Raw genomic sequence first — 25426 nt, forward strand, 5'->3', positions numbered from 1 at the left:
TGAAGATGTCCCAGTTCTTGCATGGCCTGCGTACTTACCAGACACGTCACCCATTGAGCATGTTTGGGATGCTCTGTATCAACGTGTACGACAGCGTGTTCCAGTTCCCGCCAATATCCAGCAACTTCACACAGCCATTGAAGAGGAGTGGGACAACATTCCACCGACCACAATCAGCAGCCTGATCAACTCTATGTGAAGGAGATGTGTCGCGATGCATGAGGCAAATGGTCACACCAGCTACTGACTGGTTCTGATCCACACCAGATACTGACTGGTTCTGATCCACACCAGATACTGACTGGTTCTGATCCACACCAGATACTGACTGGTTCTGATCCACACCAGATACTGACTGGTTCTGATCCATACCAGATACTGACTGGTTCTGATCCACACCAGATACTGACTGGTTCTGATCCATACCAGATACTGACTGGTTCTGATCCATACCAGATACTGACTGGTTCTGATCCACACCAGATACTGACTGGTTCTGATCCACACCAGACACTGACTGGTTCTGATCCACACCAGACACTGACTTGTTCTGATCCACACCAGACACTGACTGGTTCTGATCCACACCAGATACTGACTGGTTCTGATCCACACCAGATACTGACTGGTTCTGATCCACACCAGACACTGACTGGTTCTGATCCACACCAGACACTGACTGGTTCTGATCCACACCAGATACTGACTGGTTCTGATCCACACCAGACACTGACTGGTTCTGATCAACGCACATAACCTTTTTTTTAAGTATCTGTGACCAACAGATGGATATACATATGTGAAAAACATAGATTAGGGCCTAATGAATATATTTCAATTGACTGATTTCCTTATATGAACTGTAACTCAGTAAAATCTTTGAAAATTGTTGCGTTTATATTTTTTGTTCATCTAACATTTTTTTGTAAATAACAATAGAATATGTTTCTAAACACTTCTGAATTAATGAGGATGCTACCATGGTTACGGACAATCCAGAATGAATCGTGAATAATGATGAGTGAGAAAGTTAGACACACAAATACCATACCCACTCTCCCAACATGCTAACCTCCCCTGTTATTGTAATGGTGAGAGGTTAGCATGTCCCTGAGGTATGATATTAAATGCTAACCTCCCCTGTTATTGCATTGGTGAGGTTAGCATGTCTTGGGGGTATGACATTAAATGCTAACCTCCCCTGTTATTGTAATGGTGAGAGGTTAGCATGTCTTGGGGGTATGATATAAAATGCTAACCTCCCCTGTTATTGTAATGGTGAGAGGTTAGCATGTCTTGGGGGTATGATATAAAATGCTAACCTCCCCTGTTATTGTAATGGTGAGAGGTTAGCATGTCTTGGGGGTATGACATTAAATGCTAACCTCCCCTGTTATTGTAATGGTGAGAGGTTAGCATGTCTTGGGGGTATGATATAAAATGCTAACCTCCCCTGTTATTGTAATGGTGAGAGGTTAGCATGTCTTGGGGGTATGATATAAAATGCTAACCTAACCTGTTATTGTAATGGTGAGAGGTTAGCATGTCTTGGAGGTATGATATAAAATGCTAACCTCCCCTGTTATTGTAATGGTTAGAGGTTAGCATGTCTTGGGGGTATGATATAAAATGCTAACCTCCCCTGTTATTGTAATGGTGAGAGGTTAGCATGTCTTGGAGGTATGATATAAAATGCTAACCTCCCCTGTTATTGTAAATGTGAGAGGTTAGCATGTCATGGGAGTATGGTATAAAATGCTAACCTCCCCTGTTATTGTAAATGTGAGAGGTTAGCATGTCATGGGAGTATGGTATAAAATGCTAACCTCCCCTGTTATTGTAATGGTGAGAGGTTAGCATGTCCTTGGGGGTATGATATAACATGTACATACTGTTGCTACAGAGAAGGTTTTGGCCGTGGTACCACTGATCTACACACCACTGATCATATGATATATATCAGTTTGCAGCCTGACTGTTTCCTCCTGTCTGTCTGTCTGTCTGTCTGTCTGTCTGTCTGTCTCTGTGTGTGTGTGTGTGTGTGTTCCAGGTAGTGACAGGTTCTATATGAACATTGAGGATATGATTGGATACCGGCCTGCCATCTTCATCAAATGGTGCTGGATGCTACTGACCCCAGGCATCTGTGCTGTGAGTTAAGAACACTGGATCGACCAATCAACCATCTTCAATTGTTTCATTCCCTGTGTTTAAATTGATTTTCCTCTCCTCCCCTCTCCTCCCCTCTCCTCTCCTCTCTCCTCCCCTCTCCTCTCCTCTCCTCTTCTCTCCTCTCTCCTCCCCTCTCCTCTCCTCTCTCCTCCCCTCTCCTCTCCTCTCCTCTCTACTCCCCTCTCTCCTCCCCTCTCCCCTCTCCTCTCCTCTCTCCTCCCCTCTCCTCTCTCCTCCCCTCCCCTCTCCTCTCTCCTCCCCTCTCCTCCCCTCTCCTCTCCTCTCTCCTCCTCTCTCCTCCCCTCTTCCTCTCCTCTCCTCTTCTCTCCTCTCTCCTGTCTCCTCCCCTCTCCTCTCCTCTCTCCTCCCCTCTCCTCCCCTCTCCTCTCCTCTCCTCTCCTCTTCTCTCCTCTCTCCTCCCCTCTCCTCTCCTCTCTCCTCCCCTCTCCTCCCCTCCCCTCTCCTCTCCTCTCATCTCCTCTCCTCCTCTCTCCTCTCCTCTCTCCTCCTCTCTCCTCTCCCTCTCCCTCTCCTCTCCCTCTCCTCCCTCCCCTCCTCTCCTCCCCTCTCCTCTCTTCCCCTCTCCTCTCCTCTCCTCCCCTCTCCTCTCCTCCTCTCCTCTCTCCTCTCCTCCCTCTCTCCTCCTCTCCTCTCTCCTCTCCTCCTCTCTCCTCTCCTCTCTCCTCCCCTCTCCTCTCCTCTCCTCTCCTCCCCTCTCCTCTCTCCTCCCCTCTCATCTCCTCTCATCTCCTCTCCTCTCTCCTCCCCTCTCATCTCCTCTCCTCTCTCCTCCCCTCTCCTCTCCTCCCCTCTCTCTCCTCCCCTCTCATCTCCTCTCATCTCCTCTCCTCTCTCCTCCCCTCTCATCTCCTCTCTCCTCTCCTCTCCCCTCTCCTCTCCTCTCTCCTCCCCTCTCCTCTCTCCTCTCCTCTTCTCTCCTCTCTCCTCCTCTCTCCCTCTCCCTCTCCTCTCCCTCTTCTCTCCTCTCTCCTCCTCCTCTCTCCTCTCCTCTCTCCTCCTCTCTCCTCTCTCTCTCTCCCTCCCCTCTCCTCCCCTCTCCTATCCTCTCCCTCTCCTCTCTCCTCCTCCTCTCTCTCCTCTCCTCTCCTCTCTCCTCTCCTCTCCTCTCTCCCTCCCCTCTCCTCTCCTCCCCTCTCCTCTCCTCTCCCTCCCTCTCCTCTCCTCTCCCTCTCCTCTCCCCTCCTCTCCTCTCCTCTCCCTCTCCTCTCCCTCTCCCCCCTCCTCTCCTCTCCCTCTCCTCCCCTCTCCCTCCTCTCCCTCTCCTCCCTCCCCCTCTCCTCTCTCCTCTCCTCTCCTCTCCTCCCCTCTCCTCCTCTCCTCCCCCTCTCCTCTCCTCCCTCTCTCTTCCCCTCTCCCTCTCCTCCCCCTCCTCCCCTCTCCTCTCCTCTCCCTCTCCTCTCTCCTCTCCCTCTCCTCTCCTCCCCTCCCTCTCTCCTCTCTCCTCCCCCTCTCCTCTCCCTCTCCTCTCCTCCCCTCTCCCCTCTCCTCTCCTCTCCTCTCTCCTCTCTCCTCTCCTCTCCTCTCCTCCCTCCCCTCCCTCCTCTCCCTCCTCTCCTCTCCCTCTCCTCTCCCCTCTCCTCTCCTCTCCTCTCCCTCCTCCCCTCTCCTCTCCCCCTCCTCCCTCCTCTCTCCTCCCCTCTCCTCCCCCTCCCTCTCCTCTCTCCTCTCCTCTCCTCTCTCCTCTCTCCCTCTCCTTCCCTCTCTCCTCCCCTCCTCCCTCTCCTCCCCTCCCCTCTCCCTCTCCCCTCCTCTCTCCTCTCCCTCTCTCCTCCCCTCCCTCCCTCCTCTCCTCTCCTCCCCTCTCCCTCTCCCTCTCCTCTCCTCTCTTCTCCTCCCCTCTCCTCCTCCTCCTCTCCTCCCTCTCCTCTCCTCTCCTCTCCTCCCCTCTCCTCTCCTCTCCCTCCTCTCCTCTCCCTCTCCTCTCTCCTCTCCCTCTCCTCCCCTCCCCTCCTCTCCTCTCCCTCTCCTCCCTCTCCTCTCCTCCCCCTCTCCTCTCCTCTCCTCTCCCCTCCTCTCCTCTCCCCTCCTCTCCTCCCCCTCCCCTCTCCTCTCCTCTCCTCCTCCCCCTCTCCCTCTCCCCTCCCTCCTCCCTCCCTCTCCCTCTCCTCTCCCTCCCCTCCTCTCCTCTCCCTCCCTCTCCCTCCTCCTCCTCCTCCTCTCCTCTCCTCTCCCTCTCCTCTCCTCTCCTCCCCTCTCCTCTCCTCTCCTCTCCCTCTCCTCTCCTCCCTCTCCTCTCCCTCTCCTCCCCTCCCTCTCTCCTCCCTCTCCTCTCCCTCCCTCTCCTCCCCTCTCCTCCTCCCCCTCTCCTCTCCTCTCCCCTCCCTCTCCCTCTCCCTCTCCTCTCCCTCCTCCTCCCCTCTCCTCCTCCTCCTCCCTCCCCTCTCCTCCCTCCTCTCCTCTCCCTCTCCCCTCTCCTCTCCTCCTCTCCCTCCCTCCTCCCTCTCCTCTCCCTCTCCTCTCCTCTCCCTCTCCTCCCCTCTCCTCTCTCCTCTCCTCCCTCTCCTCTCCTCCCCTCTCCTCCCCTCTCCTCCCCTCTCCTCTCCTCTCCTCCCCTCCTCTCTCCTCCCCTCTCCTCCTCCCCCTCTCCCTCCCCTCTCCTCTCCTCTCCTCTCCTCTCCCTCTCCTCTCCTCTCCCCTCTCCTCTCCCCCTCTCCTCCCCTCCCCTCCCTCTCCTCTCCCTCCTCCTCCTCTCTCCCTCTCCTCCACTCTCCCTCCCCCCTCTCCCTCTCCCTCTCCTCTCCCCTCCCCTCCCTCTCCTCCCTCTCCTCCCCCTCCTCTCCTCTCCTCTCCTCCCCCTCCTCTCCTCCCCTCCTCCCTCTCCTCCTCCCTCTCCTCCTCCTCTCCTCCCTCTCTCCTCTCCTCCCCCTCTCCTCTCCTCTCCCTCTCCTCCCCTCCCTCTCCCTCTCCCTCTCCTCTCCCTCTCCTCTCCTCTCCCTCTCCCTCTCCTCTCCTCTCCCTCTCCCTCCTCCCTCTCCTCTCCCTCTCCCTCTCCTCCCCTCCCCTCTCCCTCTCTCCCTCTCCTCTCCTCTCCTCTCCCTCTCCTCTCCCTCCCCTCTCCTCTCCTCTCCTCTCCTCCCTCCCCTCTCCTCTCCTCCCCTCTCCCTCTCCTCTCCTCCCTCTCCTCTCCCTCTCCTCCCCTCCCTCTCCTCTCCCTCTCCTCTCCCTCTCCTCCCTCTCCCTCCCCCTCTCCCCTCCCTCTCCTCCTCCTCTCCTCCTCCCTCTCCTCCCCTCTCCTCCTCTCCTCTCCCTCTCCCTCTCTCCCCTCTCCTCCCTCTCCCCTCCTCCCTCCCTCTCCCTCCTCCCCTCTCCTCTCCTCCCCTCTCCCTCTCCTCTCCCCCTCCTCTCCTCCCCTCTCCCTCTCCCTCTCCCCTCTCTCCTCTCCCTCCCCCCTCTCCCTCTCCTCCCCTCTCCTCCCCTCTCCTCTCCTCTCCTCTCCTCTCCCTCCCCTCTCCTCTCCTCTCCTCCCCCTCTCCTCTCCCTCCCTCCCCTCTCCCCTCTCCTCCCCCCTCCCCTCCCCTCTCTCCTCCCCCTCCTCCCTCTCCTCCTCTCCCTCCCTCCCCTCCTCTCCTCCCTCTCCCTCTCTCCTCTCCCCTCTCCTCCTCTCCCTCTCCTCTCCTCTCCTCCTCCCTCCCTCTCTCCTCTCCTCCTCTCCCTCTCCTCTCCCCTCCCTCTCCCTCTCCTCTCCTCCCTCCTCTCCTCCCTCCTCTCCCTCCCCCTCCCCTCTCCTCTCCTCTCCTCCCTCCTCTCCCTCTCCCCCCCTCCCTCTCCTCTCTCCTCCCCTCCCCTCCTCTCCCTCTCCCCTCCCCTCTCCTCTCCCTCCTCTCCTCTCCTCTCCCTCTCCTCCTCTCCCCTCTCCTCTCCCCTCCCCCTCTCCTCTCCCCCCTCTCCCCTCCTCTCTCCTCTCCCCTCCCTCTCCTCTCCTCTCCCTCTCCTCCCTCCCCCCCCTCTCCTCCTCTCCTCCTCTCCTCTCCTCCCTCTCCTCCTCCCCCCCTCCTCTCCTCCTCTCCCCTCCTCTCCCTCCTCTCCTCTCCCTCCTCCTCCCCCTCTCCTCCCTCCCCTCCCCCTCTCCTCTCCTCTCCTCTCCCTCTCCTCCCTCCCCTCCTCCTCCCCTCCTCTCCTCCCCTCCCCTCTCCTCCTCCTCTCCCCTCCCCTCTCCTCTCCCTCTCCTCTCCCTCTCCTCCTCTCCTCTCCTCTCCCTCTCCTCTCCTCCCTCTCCTCCCCCTCTCCTCCCTCTCCTCTCCTCCCCTCCCTCCCTCTCCTCTCCCCCTCCTCTCCTCCTCCCTCTCCTCTCCTCTCTCCTCTCCCCCTCCTCTCCCTCCCCTCTCCTCCTCCCCTCCTCCCTCCCCCCCTCCTCCCTCCCCTCTCCTCTCCCTCCTCCCCTCCCTCTCCCTCCCCCTCCTCCCCTCTCCTCCCCCTCCTCTCCCCCCTCTCCTCCCCTCTCCTCTCCTCCCCTCTCCTCCTCCCTCCCTCCCCTCTCCTCCTCTCCCCCTCTCCTCCCTCTCCTCTCCTCCTCCCCTCTCCTCTCCCTCCCCTCTCCTCCTCCTCTCCTCTCCTCTCCCTCTCTCCTCTCCTCCCCCCCCTCTCCTCCCCTCCCCCTCCCCTCTCCTCTCCCTCCCCCCCTCTCCCTCCCTCTCCCTCTCCTCCCTCTCCTCTCCTCCTCCCCTCCCCTCTCCTCCCCCTCCTCCCTCCTCTCCTCTCCCCCTCTCCCTCCCCTCCTCCTCTCCCCTCTCCTCCCTCTCCCCCTCCTCCTCTCCTCTCCCTCTCCTCCTCCCCTCTCCTCTCCCCTCCTCCTCCTCTCTCCTCTCCTCTCCTCTCCTCCTCCCTCTCCTCCTCTCCTCCTCTCCTCTCCTCTCTCCCTCTCCTCCTCCTCCCTCTCCTCTCCCTCTCTCCTCCCTCCCCTCCCCTCCCCTCTCCTCCCTCTCCTCCTCTCCTCCCCTCTCCTCTCCTCCCCTCTCCTCCTCCCTCTCCTCCCTCCCCCTCCTCTCCCCTCCCCTCTCCTCCCTCCTCTCCTCTCCTCTCCTCCTCCTCTCCTCTCCCTCCCCTCTCCTCTCCTCTCCTCCCCTCTCCTCTCCTCTCCTCTCCTCTCCCTCTCCTCCTCCTCTCTCTCCCTCCCCTCTCTCCCCTCCTCCTCTCCTCCCTCCTCTCCTCTCCTCTCCTCCTCTCTCCTCTCCCCTCTCCTCCCTCTCCTCCCCTCTCCCTCCTCCTCTCCTCCCCCTCCTCCTCTCTCCTCTCCCTCCCCTCTCCTCCTCTCTCCTCTCCCTCCCTCTCTCCTCTCCCTCCCCTCCCTCTCTCCTCCCCTCCCCTCTCCTCCCTCTCCCTCCTCTCCTCCTCTCCTCCTCTCCTCCTCTCTCCTCTCCTCCCCCTCTCCTCTCCTCTCTCCTCCCTCCTCTCCTCCCCTCCCCTCTCCTCCTCTCCTCCCCTCTCCTCCCTCTCCTCCCCTCCCCTCCTCCCCCCTCTCCTCTCCCTCTCCTCCCCCTCTCCTCCCTCTCCTCTCTCCTCCCTCTCCTCCTCCCTCCTCCCCTCCCTCTCCTCCTCCTCCCCCTCCTCTCCCTCCCTCCCCTCTCCCTCCCCTCCTCCTCCTCTCCTCCTCTCTCCTCTCCTCCCTCTCCTCTCCTCCCCTCTCCCTCCCCTCTCCTCCCTCCCTCCTCCCTCTCCCTCCTCCCTCTCCTCCCCCTCCTCTCCTCTCCTCCTCCCCCTCTCCTCCTCTCTCCTCCCCCTCTCCTCCTCCCTCCTCCCTCCTCCCCCTCTCCTCTCCTCCCCCCCTCCTCTCCTCTCCCTCTCCTCCCCCTCCCTCTCCCTCTCCCTCTCCTCCTCTCCCCTCTCCTCTCCTCCCCCTCTCCTCTCCTCCCCTCTCCTCCTCTCTCCTCCCCTCTCCTCCTCTCTCCTCTCCTCCCCTCTCCTCTCCTCCCCTCTCCTCTCCCCCCCTCCTCCTCCTCTCTCCTCCTCTCTCTCTCTCTCCTCTCCTCTCTCCTCCTCTCCTCTCCTCCCCTCTCCTCTCCTCCCCTCTCCTCTCCTCTCCTCATCCAGGGTATCTTCCTGTTCTTCCTGATTAAGTACAAGCCTCTGAAGTACAACAATGTGTATATCTACCCAGACTGGGGCTACGGTATAGGCTGGATGATGGCCCTGTCCTCCATGGTCTGCATTCCCCTAGGAATCATCATACAGCTCTGGAAAACACCGGGAACCTTCTCAGAGGTCTCCTTAAACCTTCACTAATGTTACTGATACACTATCAACCAATCACGTTCTCCCTAAACCTTCACTAATGTTACTGATACACTATCAACCAATCACGCAATCAACCTTCTCAAAGGTCACGCTGAGGTCACACTGATAGTCACGCTGAGTGTCACACTGATAGTCACGCTGAGTGTCACACTGAGTGTCACATTGATAGTCACGCTGATAGTCACGCTGAGTGTCACGCTGCGAGTCACATTGATAGTCATGCTGAGTGTCACATTGATAGTCATGCTGCTAGTCATGCTGAGTGTCACATTGATAGTCACATTGATAGTCATGCTGAGTGTCACGCTGCTAGTCACATTGATAGTCACGCTGAGTGTCACATTGATAGTCACATTGATAGTCACACTGATAGTCACATTGCCAGGCCAAGTACCACGATGCCAGGCCAAGTATCACGATACCAGGCCAAATATCACGATACCAGGCCAAGTATCACGATACCAGGCCAAGTATCACGAAACCAGGCCAAGTATCACGATACCAGGCCAAGTATCACGAAACCAGGCCAAGTATCACGATACCAGGCCGAGTATCACGATACCAGGCCAAGTATCACGATACCAGGCCAAGTATCACGATACCAGGCCAAGTATCACGAAACCAGGCCAAGTATCACGATACCAGGCCAAGTATCACGAAACCAGGCCAAGTATCACGATACCAGGCCAAGTATCACAAAACCAGGCCAAGTATCACGATACCAAGTAGTATCGCAATACAATGGAGGGGAAAAAACCATCCGTAGTCTAGGATCCTGTTCGCTCCGTTTTCTAAAAGTTCTCCAGTATTCACATTTCTACTCAATACAACACGTTGAATTCACACTTCACACTGTTGTATAATAGAATAGATTGACGGATTTGGTCATATGATTTGGGTTTGGAGGAATGGGAGGAAGGAAAATGCATGTATAATGATGTGTATGTCATTGTGTCAGTCAGGTGGACAACACTGCATGAAACAGTCTTTACTCTTCAGTTAACACACACGCTCTCCCTCCCTTCCTCTCTCATAGACACACACACACACACACGCACGCACGCACGCACGCACGCACGCACGCACGCACACACACACACACACACACACACACACACACACACACACACACACACACTCTCCCTCCCTTCCTCTCTCATAAACACACACACACACACACACACACACACACACACACACACACACACACACACACACACACACACACTCTCTCCCTCCCTTCCTCTCTCATAAACACACACACACACACACACACAGACACAGACCACTCCGTGTCTCCCACAAACACACTGCTCCCAACTTTTAAAACATGCTCTAACAGAATTTAAGGAGCATCAGAAATAAATGTATTTTTGATATGGTTTAGTCTTCCGTTAGACCTACATTCTGTATATCTCTGGCCCTTCATTAGACACTGTGTTAACTAACCTCCAGACGAGCTTCAATGCCGTACAACTCTCCTTCCGTGGCCTCCAACTGCTCTTAAATGCAAGTAAAACTAAATGCATGCTCTTCAACCGATCGCTGCCTGCACCTGCCCGCCCGTCCAGCATCACTACTCTGGACGGCTCTGACTTAGAATATGTGAACAACTACAAATACATAGGTGTCTGGTTAGACTCCTTCCAGACTCATATTAAGCATCTCCAATCCAAAATTAAATCTCGAATCGGCTTCCTATTTCGCAACAAAGCATCCTTCACTCATGCTGCCAAACATACCCTCGTAAAACTGACCATCCTACCGATCCTCAACTTTGGTGATGTCATCTACAAAATAGCTTCCAAAACTCTACTCAGCAAACTGGATGCAGTCTATCACAGTGACATCCGTTTTGTTAGGTGATGCTGAGAGAAGCAGGTGAGTGAGGGTGGTAGGGGATACTGAGAAGCAGGTGTTAGATGAATTTAGTTCTTATGTGTTCATTAACTAATTCAATTTAAAACACTCTGTCCGTTTCTAAGAATTTGTAAGATCCTTATTTGCATAAAATAGACAGGGACCAGTCAACCGAAATTAGCCAATAGCGTTTATTCTCGAGAGCGCTGGTCATAATACCATGTACATTGGTTTATATACCTCACATTTCATCATAGCGTCTTAAATGCCCCCCCCCCTCCTCTCCGACAAGGACAAAGCAGCTTCTGAAGTCCATTCCAACCCACTAACGCACATACATGACACACTATATCTGGATTATCTCCTGAAGTCTCACCACAGTTTATTACCATTTAGCTGACAGTTCCAGTCCCCCCCAGATACAGAAAACCTGGAGGCGCTCTCCCTGTCCTATCTTATCTCCCCAGAGTTACAGCCGGGTCGGTTCAAACATAGGTTAATGACCCTCTTTGTTTTCGTTAAACACACACATACATTCCTCTCTTCCCCCCTCCAACCTAGTTGGAGCTGTGTTTATTATTTTTAATTACTCCTTGTTCATGCTACCTCTAATCCCTAATGGTTAAGTTTCTGGGTAGAATTATTTAACCATTTATCATAAACCTTAATAAAATATCTTAACAGCAGGCTAGTGAGGGATGGTAGGGCATGTTGAGAGAAGCAGGCTAGTGAGGGCTGGTAGGGCATGTTGAGAGAAGCAGGCTAGTGAGGGCTGGTAGGGTATACGGATAGCTAATGATATGAGCATGAAAGTGAAGTGGATATAATTGGACCTGAGCATACAAGAGACTAGTGGCTGTTGCTTAAATTAATTTTTAACAGTGAGTTCTTCAGATCGTCCCGTTGGTACGTTGCCAAGGAGGGCGGCCACATGTGTTAGCAAAGCAGAGGTCCTCGGTTCGATCCAGGCATGTGCCGAACAAGGAGGAAGTGACACTCGCTAAGCGAGCAGCGTGACGTCCGTAACACTCACATCACTGGAGATAGCATGAGGGCTCAGATATCAACCATATGTGAGGCGGAGGACGCGAAACGGACCTTTGATCCATTGTCCCACCTCAGCAGGATCTAATGAGAATCTCTCTTCCCCTTCTCTCCCCAATCTGTCCTATCTTCCTGTCCCTCTCTCCTTCTACAGAGGATGACTTTCCTGACCACCCCCAGTCCAGATCTGGTGATGAGAGGTAAACTGGCTGGTATGAGCCCCTTCACCATCAGACCCAAGCCCAGCAAAGAGTCAAAGAAAGCTGCAAAGATCGCTACCATCACAGAGAAGGAGACCCATTTCTAACACTTCTCAAAGTCCAACCACTGACCAAGCCTCTATCTGTCTGTCCCCAACCACAACCACAATGAAGACAACAACAAACAACAAACAAAACAAACAAACAAAAGAAACAACAAACAGACGATAATAAAGGACTGTTTTATTTAGGGTTTTGTTTTTAAAAGAGAAAGAAGTTATCACATAATTATTAGTCTTGCTTCTTCTTTTTTTGTACGAACTTTATTAACACATCATCTACGTTAACATTATGACTAAAGAGATCATTTTTAACGATTAGAAGAATATCAAGTATATTGATTGAGATCGGCATGATATCGTGCAGGTATTCGTGTCACTAGTGTTTTACTGTACAACTGTAGGTCTTTATCTAACTCATTCACTGAGTATACAAAACATTAAGAACACCTTCCATGCCCCCTAACTCAATTCGTCGGGGGGATGGACTCTACAAGGTGTCGAAAGCGTTTCCACAGGGATGCTGGCCCCTTGTTGACTCCAGTGCTTCCCCACAGCTGTGTCAAGTTGGCTGGATGTCCTTTGGAGGGTGGATCATTCTTGATACACACAGGAATCTGTTGATCATGAAAACCCACGGCAGCACCTACTAACATATCCCGTTCAAAGGCCTATTCACCTTCTGAATAAAACACATACACAATACATGTCTCAATTATCTCAAGGCTTAAAAATCGATCTTTAACATGTCTCCTCCCCTTCATTTACACTGCTTAAAGTGGATTTAACACGCGAGATCAATAAGAGATCATAGCTTTCACCTGAATTCACCTGGTCGGTCTATGTCATGGAAAGAGCAGGGATTCTTAATGTTTTGTCCAGTCAGTGTACAGCAGTACTGCTGGAACCTTGCTGAAGTGCATTTTGTGTTTAGAGAGATTATTATACATTTATAGAGAGAACCTCCTTCCCAGAGTTGTTATCAACTTATAGAGAGAACCTCCTTCCCAGAGTTGTTATCAACTTATAGAGAGAACCTCCTTCCCAGAGTTGTTATCAACTTATAGAGAGAACCTCCTTCCCAGAGTTGTTATCAACTTATAGAGAGAACCTACTTCCCAGGGTTGTTATCAACTTATAGAGAGAACCTCCTTCCCAGAGTTGTTATCAACTTATAGAGAGAACCTTCTTCCCAGGGTTGTTATCAAGTTATAGAGAGAACCTCCTTCCCAGGGTTGTTATCAACTTATAGAGAGAACCTCCTTCCCAGGGTTGTTATCAACTTATAGAGAGAACCTCCTTCCCAGGGTTGTTATCAACTTATAGAGAGAACCTCCTTCCCAGGGTTGTTATCAACTTATAGAGAGAACCTCCTTCCCAGGGATGTTATCAACTTATAGAGAGAACCTCCTTCCCAGGGATGTTATAAACTTATAGAGAGAACCTCCTTCCCAGGGTTGTTATCAACTTATAGAGAGAACCTCCTTCCCAGGGTTGTTATCAACTTATAGAGAGAACCTTCTTCCCAGAGTTGTTATCAACTTATAGAGAGAACCTCCTTCCCAGGGATGTTATAAACTTATAGAGAGAACCTCCTTCCCAGAGTTGTTATCAACTTATAGAGAGAACCTCCTTCCCAGGGATGTTATAAACTTATAGAGAGAACCTCCTTCCCAGGGTTGTTATAAACTTATAGAGAGAACCTCCGAACCTCCAAAATTAAATTAACTTTCCCCAAGTTCTTGGGTCTTCCAGTAACTCTGGTTGGAGTATTTGCTCCCAGCTACCCCGTGATTCTGGGGGTAGCTTCCTAGTCTTAAAGAGGCAGTAGGGCACTGTGCTCCAGCCCTGGTTGAAAGGTCCTTAAAGAGGCAGCAGGGCACTGTGCTCCAGCCCTGGTTGAAAGTTCCTTAAAGAGGCAGTAGGGCACTGAGCTCCAGCCCTGGTTGAAAGGTCCTTAAAGAGGCAGTAGGGCACTGTGCGCCAGCCCTGGTTGAAAGGTCCTTAAAGAGGCAGTAGGGCACTGTGCTCCAGCCCTGGTTGAAAGGTCCTTAAAAAGGCAGTAGGGCACTGCACCAGCCCTGGTTGAAAGGTCCTTAAAGAGGCAGTAGGGCACTGTGCTCCAGCCCTGGTTGAAAGGTCCTTAAAGAGGCAGTAGGGCACTGTGCTCCAGCCCTGGTTGAAAGGTCCTTAGTCCCCATTGTCATCTCTGACTGACTCGCAGGCCGATTTAGTTTCAGTGTCAGTGACAACAATGACGTCTTCTTTCTCCTCGGTCATTTCACAGCGATTAGACTGAGTTTAATCCAAACTGACAGATGATGCGCGTCTCATAATTTTTTCGGTTCTGCTCGGCTCCGTTCGGCTCAGAGTCCAGATAGATAGAGAGACAGACAGAACCGTCAGTCTCCTCCCCCCTCCTCATCCTCCTTCTCCCTCATCCTCGTCCTCCTCCTTCTCCCCTCATCCTCCTCGTTGATAGTGACACTAGCTGGTTTTGACCTTAAGTAGGGGGCGGAATGAGCTGGTCTCATATCCACAGTCGCCCCGCCCCATCTTCCTTGTCCAATCAACTCTTTGTGGCCACTAGCTGCTAATTGGGCCTGTCTACTGCGGTGTGACTAGTCTGCTTCCTGGAGAGCATGCGGTGCAGGCTTTTTCTCTAGACCTGCGCTAACACACCTGATTTTACCTAATCAGCTGCTGCTCATCCTTGATTGGCAGATTCACATTTCATTCTACCGATCATCAGGATTGTGATTGGTTCAGATGAATCGTGTTCGTTAGGAAAAAGAACCTGGAGGAGTGTTGCTGGGTCCACCAGGGTTCTCCAACGCTGTTCCTGGAGGAACGTTACTGCGTCCACCAGGGTTCTCCAACGCTGTTCCTGGAGGAACGTTACTGGGTCCACCAGGGTTCTCCAACGCTGTTCCTAGAGGAACGTTACTGGGTCCACCAGGGTTCTCCAATGCTGTTCCTGGTGGAACGTTACTGGGTCCACTAGGGTTCTCCAATGCTGTTCCTGGAGGAACGTTACTGCGTCCACCAGGGTTCTCCAACGCTGTTCCTGGAGGAACGTTACTGGGTCCACCAGGGTTCTCCAATGCTGTTCCTGGTGGAACGTTACTGGGTCCACTAGGGTTCTCCAATGCTGTTCCTGGAGGAACGTTACTGGGTCCACCAGGGTTCTCCAATGCTGTTCCTGGAGTAACGTTACTGGGTCCACCAGGGTTCTCCAATGCTGTTCCTGGAGGAACGTTACTGGGTCCACCAGGGTTCTCCAATGCTGTTCCTGGAGGAACGTTACTGGGTCCACCAGGGTTCTCCAATGCTGTTCCTGGTGGAACGTTACTGGGTCCACTAGGGTTCTCCAATGCTGTTCCTGGAGGAACGTTACTGGGTCCACTAGGGTTCTCCAATGCTGTTCCTGGTGGAACGTTACTGGGTCCACCAGGGTTCTCCAACGCTGTTCCTGGAGGAACGTTACTGGGTCCACCAGGGTTCTCCAATGCTGTTCCTGGAGGAACGTTACTGGGTCCACCAGGGTTCTCCAATGCTGTTCCTGGTGGAACGTTACTGGGTCTACTAGGGTTCTCCAATGCTGTTCCTGGAGGAACGTTACTGGGTCCACTAGGGTTCTCCAATGCTGTTCCTGGAGGGCTACCATCCCCAGTTGTAACTAACCTGATTCAGTTTATCAGCTTATCAACCAGCTCATTATTAGAATCAGGTGTTCTAGATTAGGGTTGGCAATGAAACCTACACGACGGTAGCTCTCTGGCCTTGGTATATACTGTGGACTGGACACAGGGATGCTCTGTTATCTGTGGTCTCTACTCTCTCTATCACCTCTGTTATCTGTGGTCTCTACTTTATCACGTCTCTGTTATCTGTGATCTCTACTCTCTCTATCACCACTCTGTTATCTGTGGTCTCTACTCTCTCTATCACCTCTTCATCTTCACTGACGTTTGTGCAACTTAAACAATGTGTGGCGTTATTTTAACAGCTTGATTTAACATTGGAGATTGATGTATATGTTTACATCCTAGTAGAAATGTTTTGTGGTCTTATTTCTTATAGATGAAGTGTGAAAAGGACAAAGTACACATCCTAAACTGCACCCAATTTGCTATATAGTGCACTACCCATTGGTCTCTGGTGAAAAGCAGTGCCCTACCCATTGATCTGGTGAAAAGTAGTGCCCTACCCATTGATCTCTGGTGAGAAGTAGTGCCCTACCCATTGGTCTCTGGTGAAAAGTAGGGCCCTACCCATTGGTCTCTGGTGAAAAGTAGTGCCCTACCCATTGGTCTCTGGTGAAAAGTAGTGCCCTACCCATTGGTCTGGTGAAATCTAGTTCCCTACCCATTGGTCTCTGGTGAAAAGTAGTGCCCTACCCATTGAGCTGGTGAAATCTAGTGCCCTACCCATTGATCTCTGGTGAAATCTAGTGCCCTACCCATTTATCTCTGGTGAAAAGTAGTGCCCTACCCATTGATCTGGTGAAAAGTAGTGCCCTACCCATTGATCTCTGGTGAAAAGTAGTGCCCTACCCATTGATCTGGTGAAAAGTAGTGCCCTACCCATTGATCTGGTGAAAAGTAGTGCCCTACCCATTGATCTGGTGAAAAGTAGTGCCCTACCCATTGATCTGGTGAAAAGTAGTGCCCTACCCATTGATCTGGTGAAAAGTAGTGCCCTACCCATTGGTCTCTGGTGAAAAGTAGTGCCCTACCCATTGATCTGGTGAAAAGTAGTGCCCTACCCATTGGTCTCTGGTGAAAAGCAGTGCCCTACCCATTGATCTGGTGAAAAGTAGTGCCCTACCCATTGATCTCTGGTGAAAAGTAGTGCCCTACCCATTGATCTGGTGAAAAGTAGCGCCCTACCCATTGGTCTCTGGTGAAAAGTAGTGCCCTACCCATTGGTCTCTGGTGAAAAGTAGTGCCCTACCCATTGAACTGGTGAAAAGTAGTGCCCTACCCATTGATCTCTGGTGAAAAGTAGTGCCCTACCCATTGATCTCTGGTGAAAAGTAGTGCCCTACCCATTGGTCTCTGGTTAAACTGTGTTGGGAATACAGTACCATATGAGACAAACAAATATACAGTGCCTTCAGAAAGTACTCATACCCCCAGTTTTTATCTCACCAATCTACACACAATAACTCATAACGACAAAGTCAAAACATGTTTTTTTATAAATGTTTGCAAAGTGTATTGAAAATTAAATACAAAACTGTCTCATTGACATACGAATTCACACCCCTGAGGCAATAATTTGTAGAAGCACCTTTGGCGGTGATTACAGTGTTGAGTCATCTTGGGTATGTCTGTATCAGCTTTGAGTCGTTTTGGGTATGTCGGTATCATCTTTGAGTATTCTTGGATATGTCTGTATCAGCTTTGAGTCATCTTGGGTATGTCTGTATCAGCTTTGAGTCGTCTTGGGTATGTCTATCAGCTTTGAGTCATCTTAGTTATGTCTGTATCAGCTTCGAGTCGTCTTGGGTATGTCTGTATCAGCATTGAGTCGTCTTGGATATGTCCGTATCAGCTTTCAGTTGTCTTGAGTATATCTGTATCAGCTTTGAGTCGTCTTGGGTATGTCTGTATAAGCTTTGAGTCGTCTTGAGTATATCTGTATCAGCTTTGAGTCGTCTTGGGTATGTCTGTATAAGCTTTGAGTCGTCTTAGGTATGTCTGTATCAGCTTTGAGTCGTCTTGAGTATGTCCGTATCAGCATTGAGTCGTCTTGGATATGTCCGTATCAGCATTGAGTCGTCTTGGATATGTCCGTATCAGCTTTGAGTCGTCTTGAGTATATCTGTATCAGCTTTGAGTTGTCTTGAGTATATCTGTATCAGCTTTGAGTCGTCTTGGGTATATCTGTATCAGCTTTGAGTCGTCTTGACTATATCTGTATCAGCTTTGAGTTGTCTTGAGTATATCTGTATCAGCTTTGAGTCGTCTTGGGTATATCTGTATCAGCTTTGAGTCGTCTTGGATATGTCCGTATCAGCTTTCAGTTGTCTTGAGTATATCTGTATCAGCTTTGAGTCGTCTTGGGTATATCTGTATCAGCTTTGAGTCGTCTTGGATATGTCCGTATCAGCTTTCAGTTGTCTTGAGTATATCTGTATCAGCTTTGAGTCGTCTTGGATATGTCCGTATCAGCTTTCAGTTGTCTTGAGTATATCTGTATCAGCTTTGAGTCATCTTGGATATGTCCGTATCAGCTTTCAGTTGTCTTGAGTATATCTGTATCAGCTTTGAGTCGTCTTGGGTATATCTGTATCAGCTTTGAGTCGTCTTGGATATGTCCGTATCAGCTTTCAGTTGTCTTGAGTATATCTGTATCAGCTTTGAGTCGTCTTGGGTATATCTGTATCAGCTTTGAGTCGTCTTGGATATGTCCGTATCAGCTTTCAGTTGTCTTGAGTATATCTGTATCAGCTTTGAGTCGTCTTGGATATGTCCGTATCAGCTTTCAGTTGTCTTGAGTATATCTGTATCAGCTTTGAGTCGTCTTGGGTATGTCTGTATCAGCTTCGAGTCGTCTTGGGTATGTCTGTATCAGCATTGAGTCGTCTTGGATATGTCCGTATCAGCTTTCAGTCGTCTTGAGTATATCTGTATCAGCTTTGAGTCGTCTTGGGTATGTCTGTATCAGCTTTGAGTCGTCTTAGGTATGTCTGTATCAGCTTTGAGTCGTCTTGGGTATGTCTGTATCAGCTTTGAGTCGTCTTAGGTATGTCTGTATCAGCTTTGAGTCGTCTTAGGTATGTCTGTATCAGCATTGAGTCATCTTGAGTATATCTGTATCAGCTTTGAGTCGTCTTGGGTATGTCTGTATCAGCTTTGAGTCGTCTTAGGTATGTCTGTATCAGCTTTCAGTTGTCTTGAGTATGTCTGTATCAGCTTTCAGTTGTCTTGAGTATGTCTGTATCAGCTTTGAGTCGTCTTAGGTATGTCCGTATCAGCATTGAGTCGTCTTGGGTATGTCTGTATCAGCTTTATACATCTGGATTTGGGGATTTTCTCCCTTGCAGATTTGCTCAAGATCTGTTAAGTTAGATGGTGTGTGGTGAACAGCAATCTTCATGTCTTTCCACAGATTGCTACTAGCTTCAAGTCTGGGCTTTGGCTGGGCCACTCAAGGACTTTCACATTCTTGTTCTGAAACCATTCCAGTGTTGCTTTGGCTGTCTGCTTGGGGTCGTTGTCCTGTTGGAATGCAAATCTTTGCCCCAGTCTACGGTCGTTTACACTCTGAAGCAGGTTCTCATCAAGGATTTGCGTGTATTTGGCTCCAGTCATTGTTCCCCTCTACCCTTACCAGTTTCCCAGTCCCTGCCACCGAAAAGCATCTCCATAGCATGATGCTGCCACCACCATGCTTCACAGTTCGATGGTGTTAGATGGGTAATGAGTTGTGCCTGGTTTTCTCCAGACATACCGCTTTGCATTCAGTCCACAGAGTTACATTTTTGTCTCATCAGACCACATAATCTTTTGCCTTTCAGTTGCCTTTTTGCAAATGAACTCCAGGCGTGCTGTCATGTGCCTTTTTCCAAACTCCAGGCGTGCGGTCATGTGCCTTTTTCCAAACTCCAGGCGTGCTGTCATGTGCCTTTTTCTCAGAAGTGGCTTCCCTTATGGCCACTCTCCCATAAAGCCCAGACTGGTGAAGTGGTGTCCTTTTGGTAGGTTCTCCCATCTCATCCGAAGGAAACTCTGTAGTTCTGTCAGAGTGGTCAATGGGTTCTTGGTCACCTCCCTTGACCAAGGTCCATCTTGCCCGGTTGTTGAGTTTGGTCAGACAGCCAGCTCTAGGCGGAGTCTGAGCAGTTCCATATTTGTGTTCCTTTCCCAATGTTGGAGACAACTATGCTCTTGGAAACTTTCAACACTCTAGAAAATTGTTTTATACCCTTCCCCAGATATATGCCTCATCACTATTCTCTATCAGAGATCTATGGACAGTTCCTTAGACTTCATGATATATGATGTAGTTTCTGCTCTGACACGCACTGTCAACTGTGGACCTTATATAGACAAACGCGTTACTTTCCAAATCATGTACAAACAATTGAATTGGCTACAGGTGGGCTCCAATCAAGTTGTAGTGACATCTCAAGGATGATCAAAGGAAATTGGATGCACCTGAGCTCAATTTGGAGTGTCATAGCAAAGGGGTGTGACGACTTATGTAAATTAGATATTCCCGAGCTCAGTTTGGAGTTAAGGGGTGTGACTACTTATGTAAATGAGATATTCCTGAGCTCAGTTTGGAGTTAAGGGGTGTGACTACTTATGTAAATGAGATATTCCTGAGCTCAGTTTGGAGTGTCATAACAAAGGGGTGTGACTACTTATGTAAATGAGATATTCCTGAACTCAGTTTGGAGTGTCATAACAAAGGGGTGTGACTACTTATGTAAATGAGATCTTCCTGAGCTCAGTTTGGAGTGGAGGGGTGTGACTACTTATGTAAATGAGATATTCCTGAGCTCAGTTTGGAGTGGAGGGGTGTGACTACTTATGTAAATGAGATATTCCTGAGCTCAGTTTGGAGTGACATAGCAAAGGGGTGTGACTACTTATGTAAATGAGATATTCCTGAGCTCAGTTTGGAGTGTCATAACAAAGGGGTGTGACTACTTATGTAAATGAGATCTTCCTGAGCTCAGTTTGGAGTGAAGGGGTGTGGCGACTTATGTAAATGAGATATTCCTGAGCTCAGTTTGGAGTGGAGGGGTGTGACTACTTATGTAAATGAGATATTCCTGAGCTCAGTTTGGAGTTAAGGGGTGTGACTACTTATGTAAATGAGATATTCCTGAGCTCAGTTTGGAGTGTCATAACAAAGGGGTGTGACTACTTATGTAAATGAGTTATTCCTGAGCTCAGTTTGGAGTGGAGGGGTGTGACTACTTATGTAAATGAGATATTCCTGAGCTCAGTTTGGAGTGGAGGGGTGTGACTACTTATGTAAATGAGATATTCCTGAGCTCAGTTTGGAGTGTCATAGCAGAAGGGATTTGAACACTAATATGTAATTTGATATTTTTCTATTTACTTTTCAATACATTTTCAAAAATGTCTAAAAACATATTTTCACTTTGTCATTATGGGGTTTTGTGTGTTGATTGGTAAGAACTAATGTACAGTACCAGTGAAACGTTTGGACACATCTACTCAAGGATTTTTCTTTATTTAAAAAAAAATATTTTTTACATTGTCGAATAATAACAAAGACATCAAAACTATGAAATAACACATATGGAATCATGTAGTAACCAAAAAAAGCGTTAAACAAATCAAAATATATTTTATGTTTGAGATTCTTCAAAGTAGCCACTCTTTGCCTTGATGATAGCTTTACACCCTCTTGGCAAATATATATTTATTTTGTTACTACATGATTTTCTTATGTGTTATAATCATAGTTTTTATGTCTTCACTTTTATTCTAGAATGTAGAAAATAGTTTCAAAAAAGAAAGAAAAACCCTTGAATGATGTGTGTGTGTCCAAACTTTTGACTGATGCTGTATATTTAATCCATGTTGAATTCAGGCTGTAAGACATCAAGTCAATGCTTTCTGAAGGCCCCTTTTTGTTGTTGTTGTTTTGTTTCTTTGGAATCTTTCGATATGTCACTCAAACGAACATACGTTTTAGAGAAATATAGTGGGATTAAAAATAAAAAATAAAAGGTTGTTTTTAATGTTACTGTTTTACACAGATTTTGGTTTTCAAATCACAGGGCAGAATAACTGCTTGCTTACCCGTTTTTAATAATAAACATTACAAAAGAAAAATAGAGTTTGACTTCTATCTCATGCGATGAGTAATTATGTAATTAGTAATTATTATTATGAGTAAACTGTTGTTGTAGTTAGGGGTTTCAGCTCGCGAAACCCTGTTGTATTTGTTGACGTTCATTACTATTATTCCGTCGTGGAATATTAACATTGAGATGATAAGACCATGTGCAACTTACCCTCTCATTTATGTCATTTATCCAGAGTGACTTACAGTGAGTGTATACATTTTCAAGGGGCAATTGAACCTACAACCCTGGCATTGCAAGTGCCATGGTCTACCAACTGAGCCGACCAGGAATCAATGCAATCCCATGCCGATTGGGCCACATGGTGGCGCTGTAACAAGTGAAAATGTTGAAAGTGCAAGAGCAACCGATAGGTTAAGTGCCTTGCTCAAGGGAACAACAACAGAACTTAGGATTCGAACCAGCAATCTTTCGGTTACTGGCCCAACCTCTTAACCGCCACCCATCAACATATACAATACTTAGATCAACCACATGGTGGTGCTATAATGGACACATGTTTATCTCTTTGATCTGTTTGACTCAGAGTGATGAAATTTGGCACACACGCTCAGGGATTTTGAGTATGTTTATGGTTATTTTTTTGACGCATGGGGGCGCTGTTTAACAGGAAAACCCATTCATGTAAGATCATTGGTTCATAGTGACCATATTGTTTGACTAGAGCCTTGGGAAATGTTGCGTGAGAAGAGGTGTATGCATAGATGCTATATACCAAATTTTGTACCGACTGGTCCAGCTGTTCAGGAGAAGAAAATGTTTAAAGTATCATAACAAAACAGTATCAGAAAATACAAAATACATCAGAACTATCGGAGGATCTTGTTGATTTGTGATGGTAAGGAGTACAGAAGTGTGTCCTGGCACAATGGGCCCACAGCTTGAACCCCGGCAACGCTGCATGCAGCTATATTTATTATTATTAAGGGTTTACCCTATCTTATACAGTGGGGCAAAAAAGTATTTAGTCAGGAATGGAGGAATGGGCCAAAATACCAGCAACAGTGTGTGAAAACCTTGTGAAGACTTACAGAAAACGTTTGTCATTGCCAACAAAGGGTATATAACAAAAGTATTGAGATAAACTTTTGTTATTGACCAAATACTTATTTTCCACCATAATTTGCAAATATATTCATTAAAAATCCTGTGTACCTATGATGAAAATTACAGGCCTCTCTCATCTTTTTAAGTGGAAGAACTTGCACAATTGGTGGCTGACTAAATACTTTTTTGCCCCACTGTATATTGCAATTCATTATTAGGGGTTCAACGAAGAAGAAAAGGCCCAGGACTGTGCAACTTAGCAATATGGTCAAGGGCCACATGGCGGCGCTATAACAAGCAATTTAAATTCCACAACTTGAAAGGTCAGACCCCGTGTAGCCTAGAGAGAGTACATGTTTCTCTTAGGTCCCTCTCACAAGGAACACATTTGCCTCAAGATGAATTTTCTACCATTTAGGATTTTGTGAAAATCACCTAAAATGCTTCTCCTCCATTTTCCATTTTGCATGAAACTTAACATGTTGGTATTTTATTTGATCTTTCAGTCAGTTAAAAACAAATTCCTATTTACAATGATGCCCTACCCCGGCCTGGATGAGGCTGGGCCAATTGTGCGCCGCCCAATCACAGCTGGTTGTGATACAGCCTGGAATCGATCCAGGATCTGTAGTGACGCACTGAGATGCAGTGCCTTTAGACCGCTGTGCCACTCAGGAGCCCTGAAAGATTTTCCGCACTAGTAACAAAAACAACATGGCCACTATTGACCAATGAATGTTCACATGGGTGTGGTCAAGCACATGAATGCTTACAATCAGACAAGGATGTTCGTATTGTGACAAAAATGGGTACACATGTTCGAAACACTGTCAAGCATCAACATATACACATGCACATTTAGATCCACCACACGGTGGCGCTATAACGGGAACATGTTTATACCACTTAAACCATTTAACTCAAAGTGAAGAAATTTGGCACGCTAACCACATGGTGGCACTGTTGGGCAGGAAAAAACATTCATGCAAGGTCATCGGTTCATAGCGGCCATGTTGTTTTAGCTAGACTCTTGGAAAAAGTTTAAAGACGTTCATCCATAGACGCTATATAATATATATATATATATATATATATATATATATATATATATATATATATATATATATATATATATACTAAATTGTGTTCGAATCGGTCCAGTGGTTCAGTAGAAGAAAACTTTTAAAGAAATCCAATATCATTAACACCGAAAAACATCAAACGCATCTTGTTGATTTTGAGCTCTGATATTTGCCAAGCTTGCTCAGGAGTACAGAAGTAGCTCATGGTGATGTGTCCTGACGGTGGGACAGTGGGCCCACAGCCTGAACCCCGGCAATGCTGCATGCAGCTATATTTGTTTTTATTATTATCAATAAACTCAGCAAAAAAAGAAACGTCCCATTTTCAGGACCCTGTCTTTCAAAGATAATTCGTAAAAATCCAAATTAATTCACAGATCTTCATTGTAAAGGCTTTAAAACCTGTTGAGGCGAGGGGTTCCCCTACGGGAACTCCACCCCCCGTTCAGCTGAAAAGGTGGCGCAGGGAATGCAAAAATATTCTTTAGAAATATTTAACCTCCACACATTAACAAGTCCAATACCTCAAATGAAAGATAAACACCTTGTTCATCTACCCAGTGAGTCAGAATTTTAAAATGTTTTACGGCGAAAACACAACATATATTTATGTTAGACCACCACCAAACCAAAGTATTTAACCTCCACACATTAACAAGTCCAATACCTCAAATGAAAGATAAACACCTTGTTCATCTACCCAGTGAGTCAGAATTTTAAAATGTTTTACGGCGAAAACACAACATATATTTATGTTAGACCACCACCAAACCAAAGAAAAAACGTAGCCATTTTTTCCAGCAAAAGATAAAAATCACAAAAGCAGGATTTAAAAAAAAAAATCAATCACTAATCTTTTGAAAATCTTCATCAGATGACAGTCATGTGACATGTTACATAGTACATTTATGTTTTGTTCGATAATATGCATTTTATATCCATAAATCTCGGTTTACATTGACGCCATGTTCAGGAAATCCTCCAAAATATCCGGGGGAATTATAGAAACGCCAGATAACAGAAATACTCATCATAAACTTTGACTAAAGATACATGTTCTACATATAATTAAAGATACACTGGTTCTTAATGCAACCGCTGTGTCACATTTTTTTTTTTCGTTACGGAAAAAGCCTAACATGCAATAATCTGAGACGGCGCTCAGACGTAACAATATTTCTCCGCCATGTTGGAGTCAACAGAAACACAAAATTACAACATAAATATTCCCTTACCTTTGATGATCTTTCATCAGAATGTAGTGCAAGGAGTCCTACTTCAACAATAAATCGTTTTGTTTCATAATGTTCAATTCTAGTGTCCAAGTAGCAGCATTTGCTACCACTTTCAGCTCAAATGCCCAAAAAATGACTTCTGGTCCAGGATAACTTTGCATCAAAACTTCCAAGAAGACACTGGTCAGACTAAGAATCAATCTTCAGGATGTATAATCGTAATCATGGGGCGGCAGGGTAGCCTAGTGGTTAGAGCGTTGGACTAGTAACCGGAAGGTTGCAAGTTCAAACCCCCAAGCTGACAAGGTACCAATCTGTCGTTCTGCTCCTGAACAGGCAGTTATCAAGTCAAATCAAATGTTATTTGTCACATACACATGGTTAGCAGATGTTAATGCGAGTGTAGCAAAATGATTGTGCTTCCAGTTCCAACAATGCAGTAATAACCAACAAGTAATCTAACTAACAATTCCAAAATTACTGTCTTATACAGAAGTTTAAGGGGATAAAGAATATGTACATAAAGATATATGAATGAGTGATGGTACAGAGCAGCATAGGCAAGATACAGTAGATGGTATTGAGTACAGTATATACATATGAGTATGTAAACAAA

General features: G+C 48.3%; 1 protein-coding gene across 1 annotated transcript in view; it reads left to right on the forward strand.

Annotated features, from left to right (window-relative positions):
* Positions 1-21325, forward strand: part of slc6a11b (solute carrier family 6 member 11b) — a 103521-nt gene extending 82196 nt beyond the window's left edge. The window contains exons 13-15 of the mRNA XM_064967448.1: positions 2051-2151; positions 8221-8391; positions 11483-21325. Coding sequence (XP_064823520.1) covers positions 2051-2151; positions 8221-8391; positions 11483-11635 — 425 coding nt within the window. The 3' untranslated portion in view covers positions 11636-21325. The remainder of the gene's footprint in view (positions 1-2050; positions 2152-8220; positions 8392-11482) is intronic.
* Positions 21326-25426: the final 4101 nt, after the last annotated feature.

The sequence above is a fragment of the Oncorhynchus masou genome, chromosome 6 (genome assembly GCF_036934945.1).
Source record: "Oncorhynchus masou masou isolate Uvic2021 chromosome 6, UVic_Omas_1.1, whole genome shotgun sequence".
Lineage (NCBI taxonomy): Eukaryota > Metazoa > Chordata > Actinopteri > Salmoniformes > Salmonidae > Oncorhynchus > Oncorhynchus masou.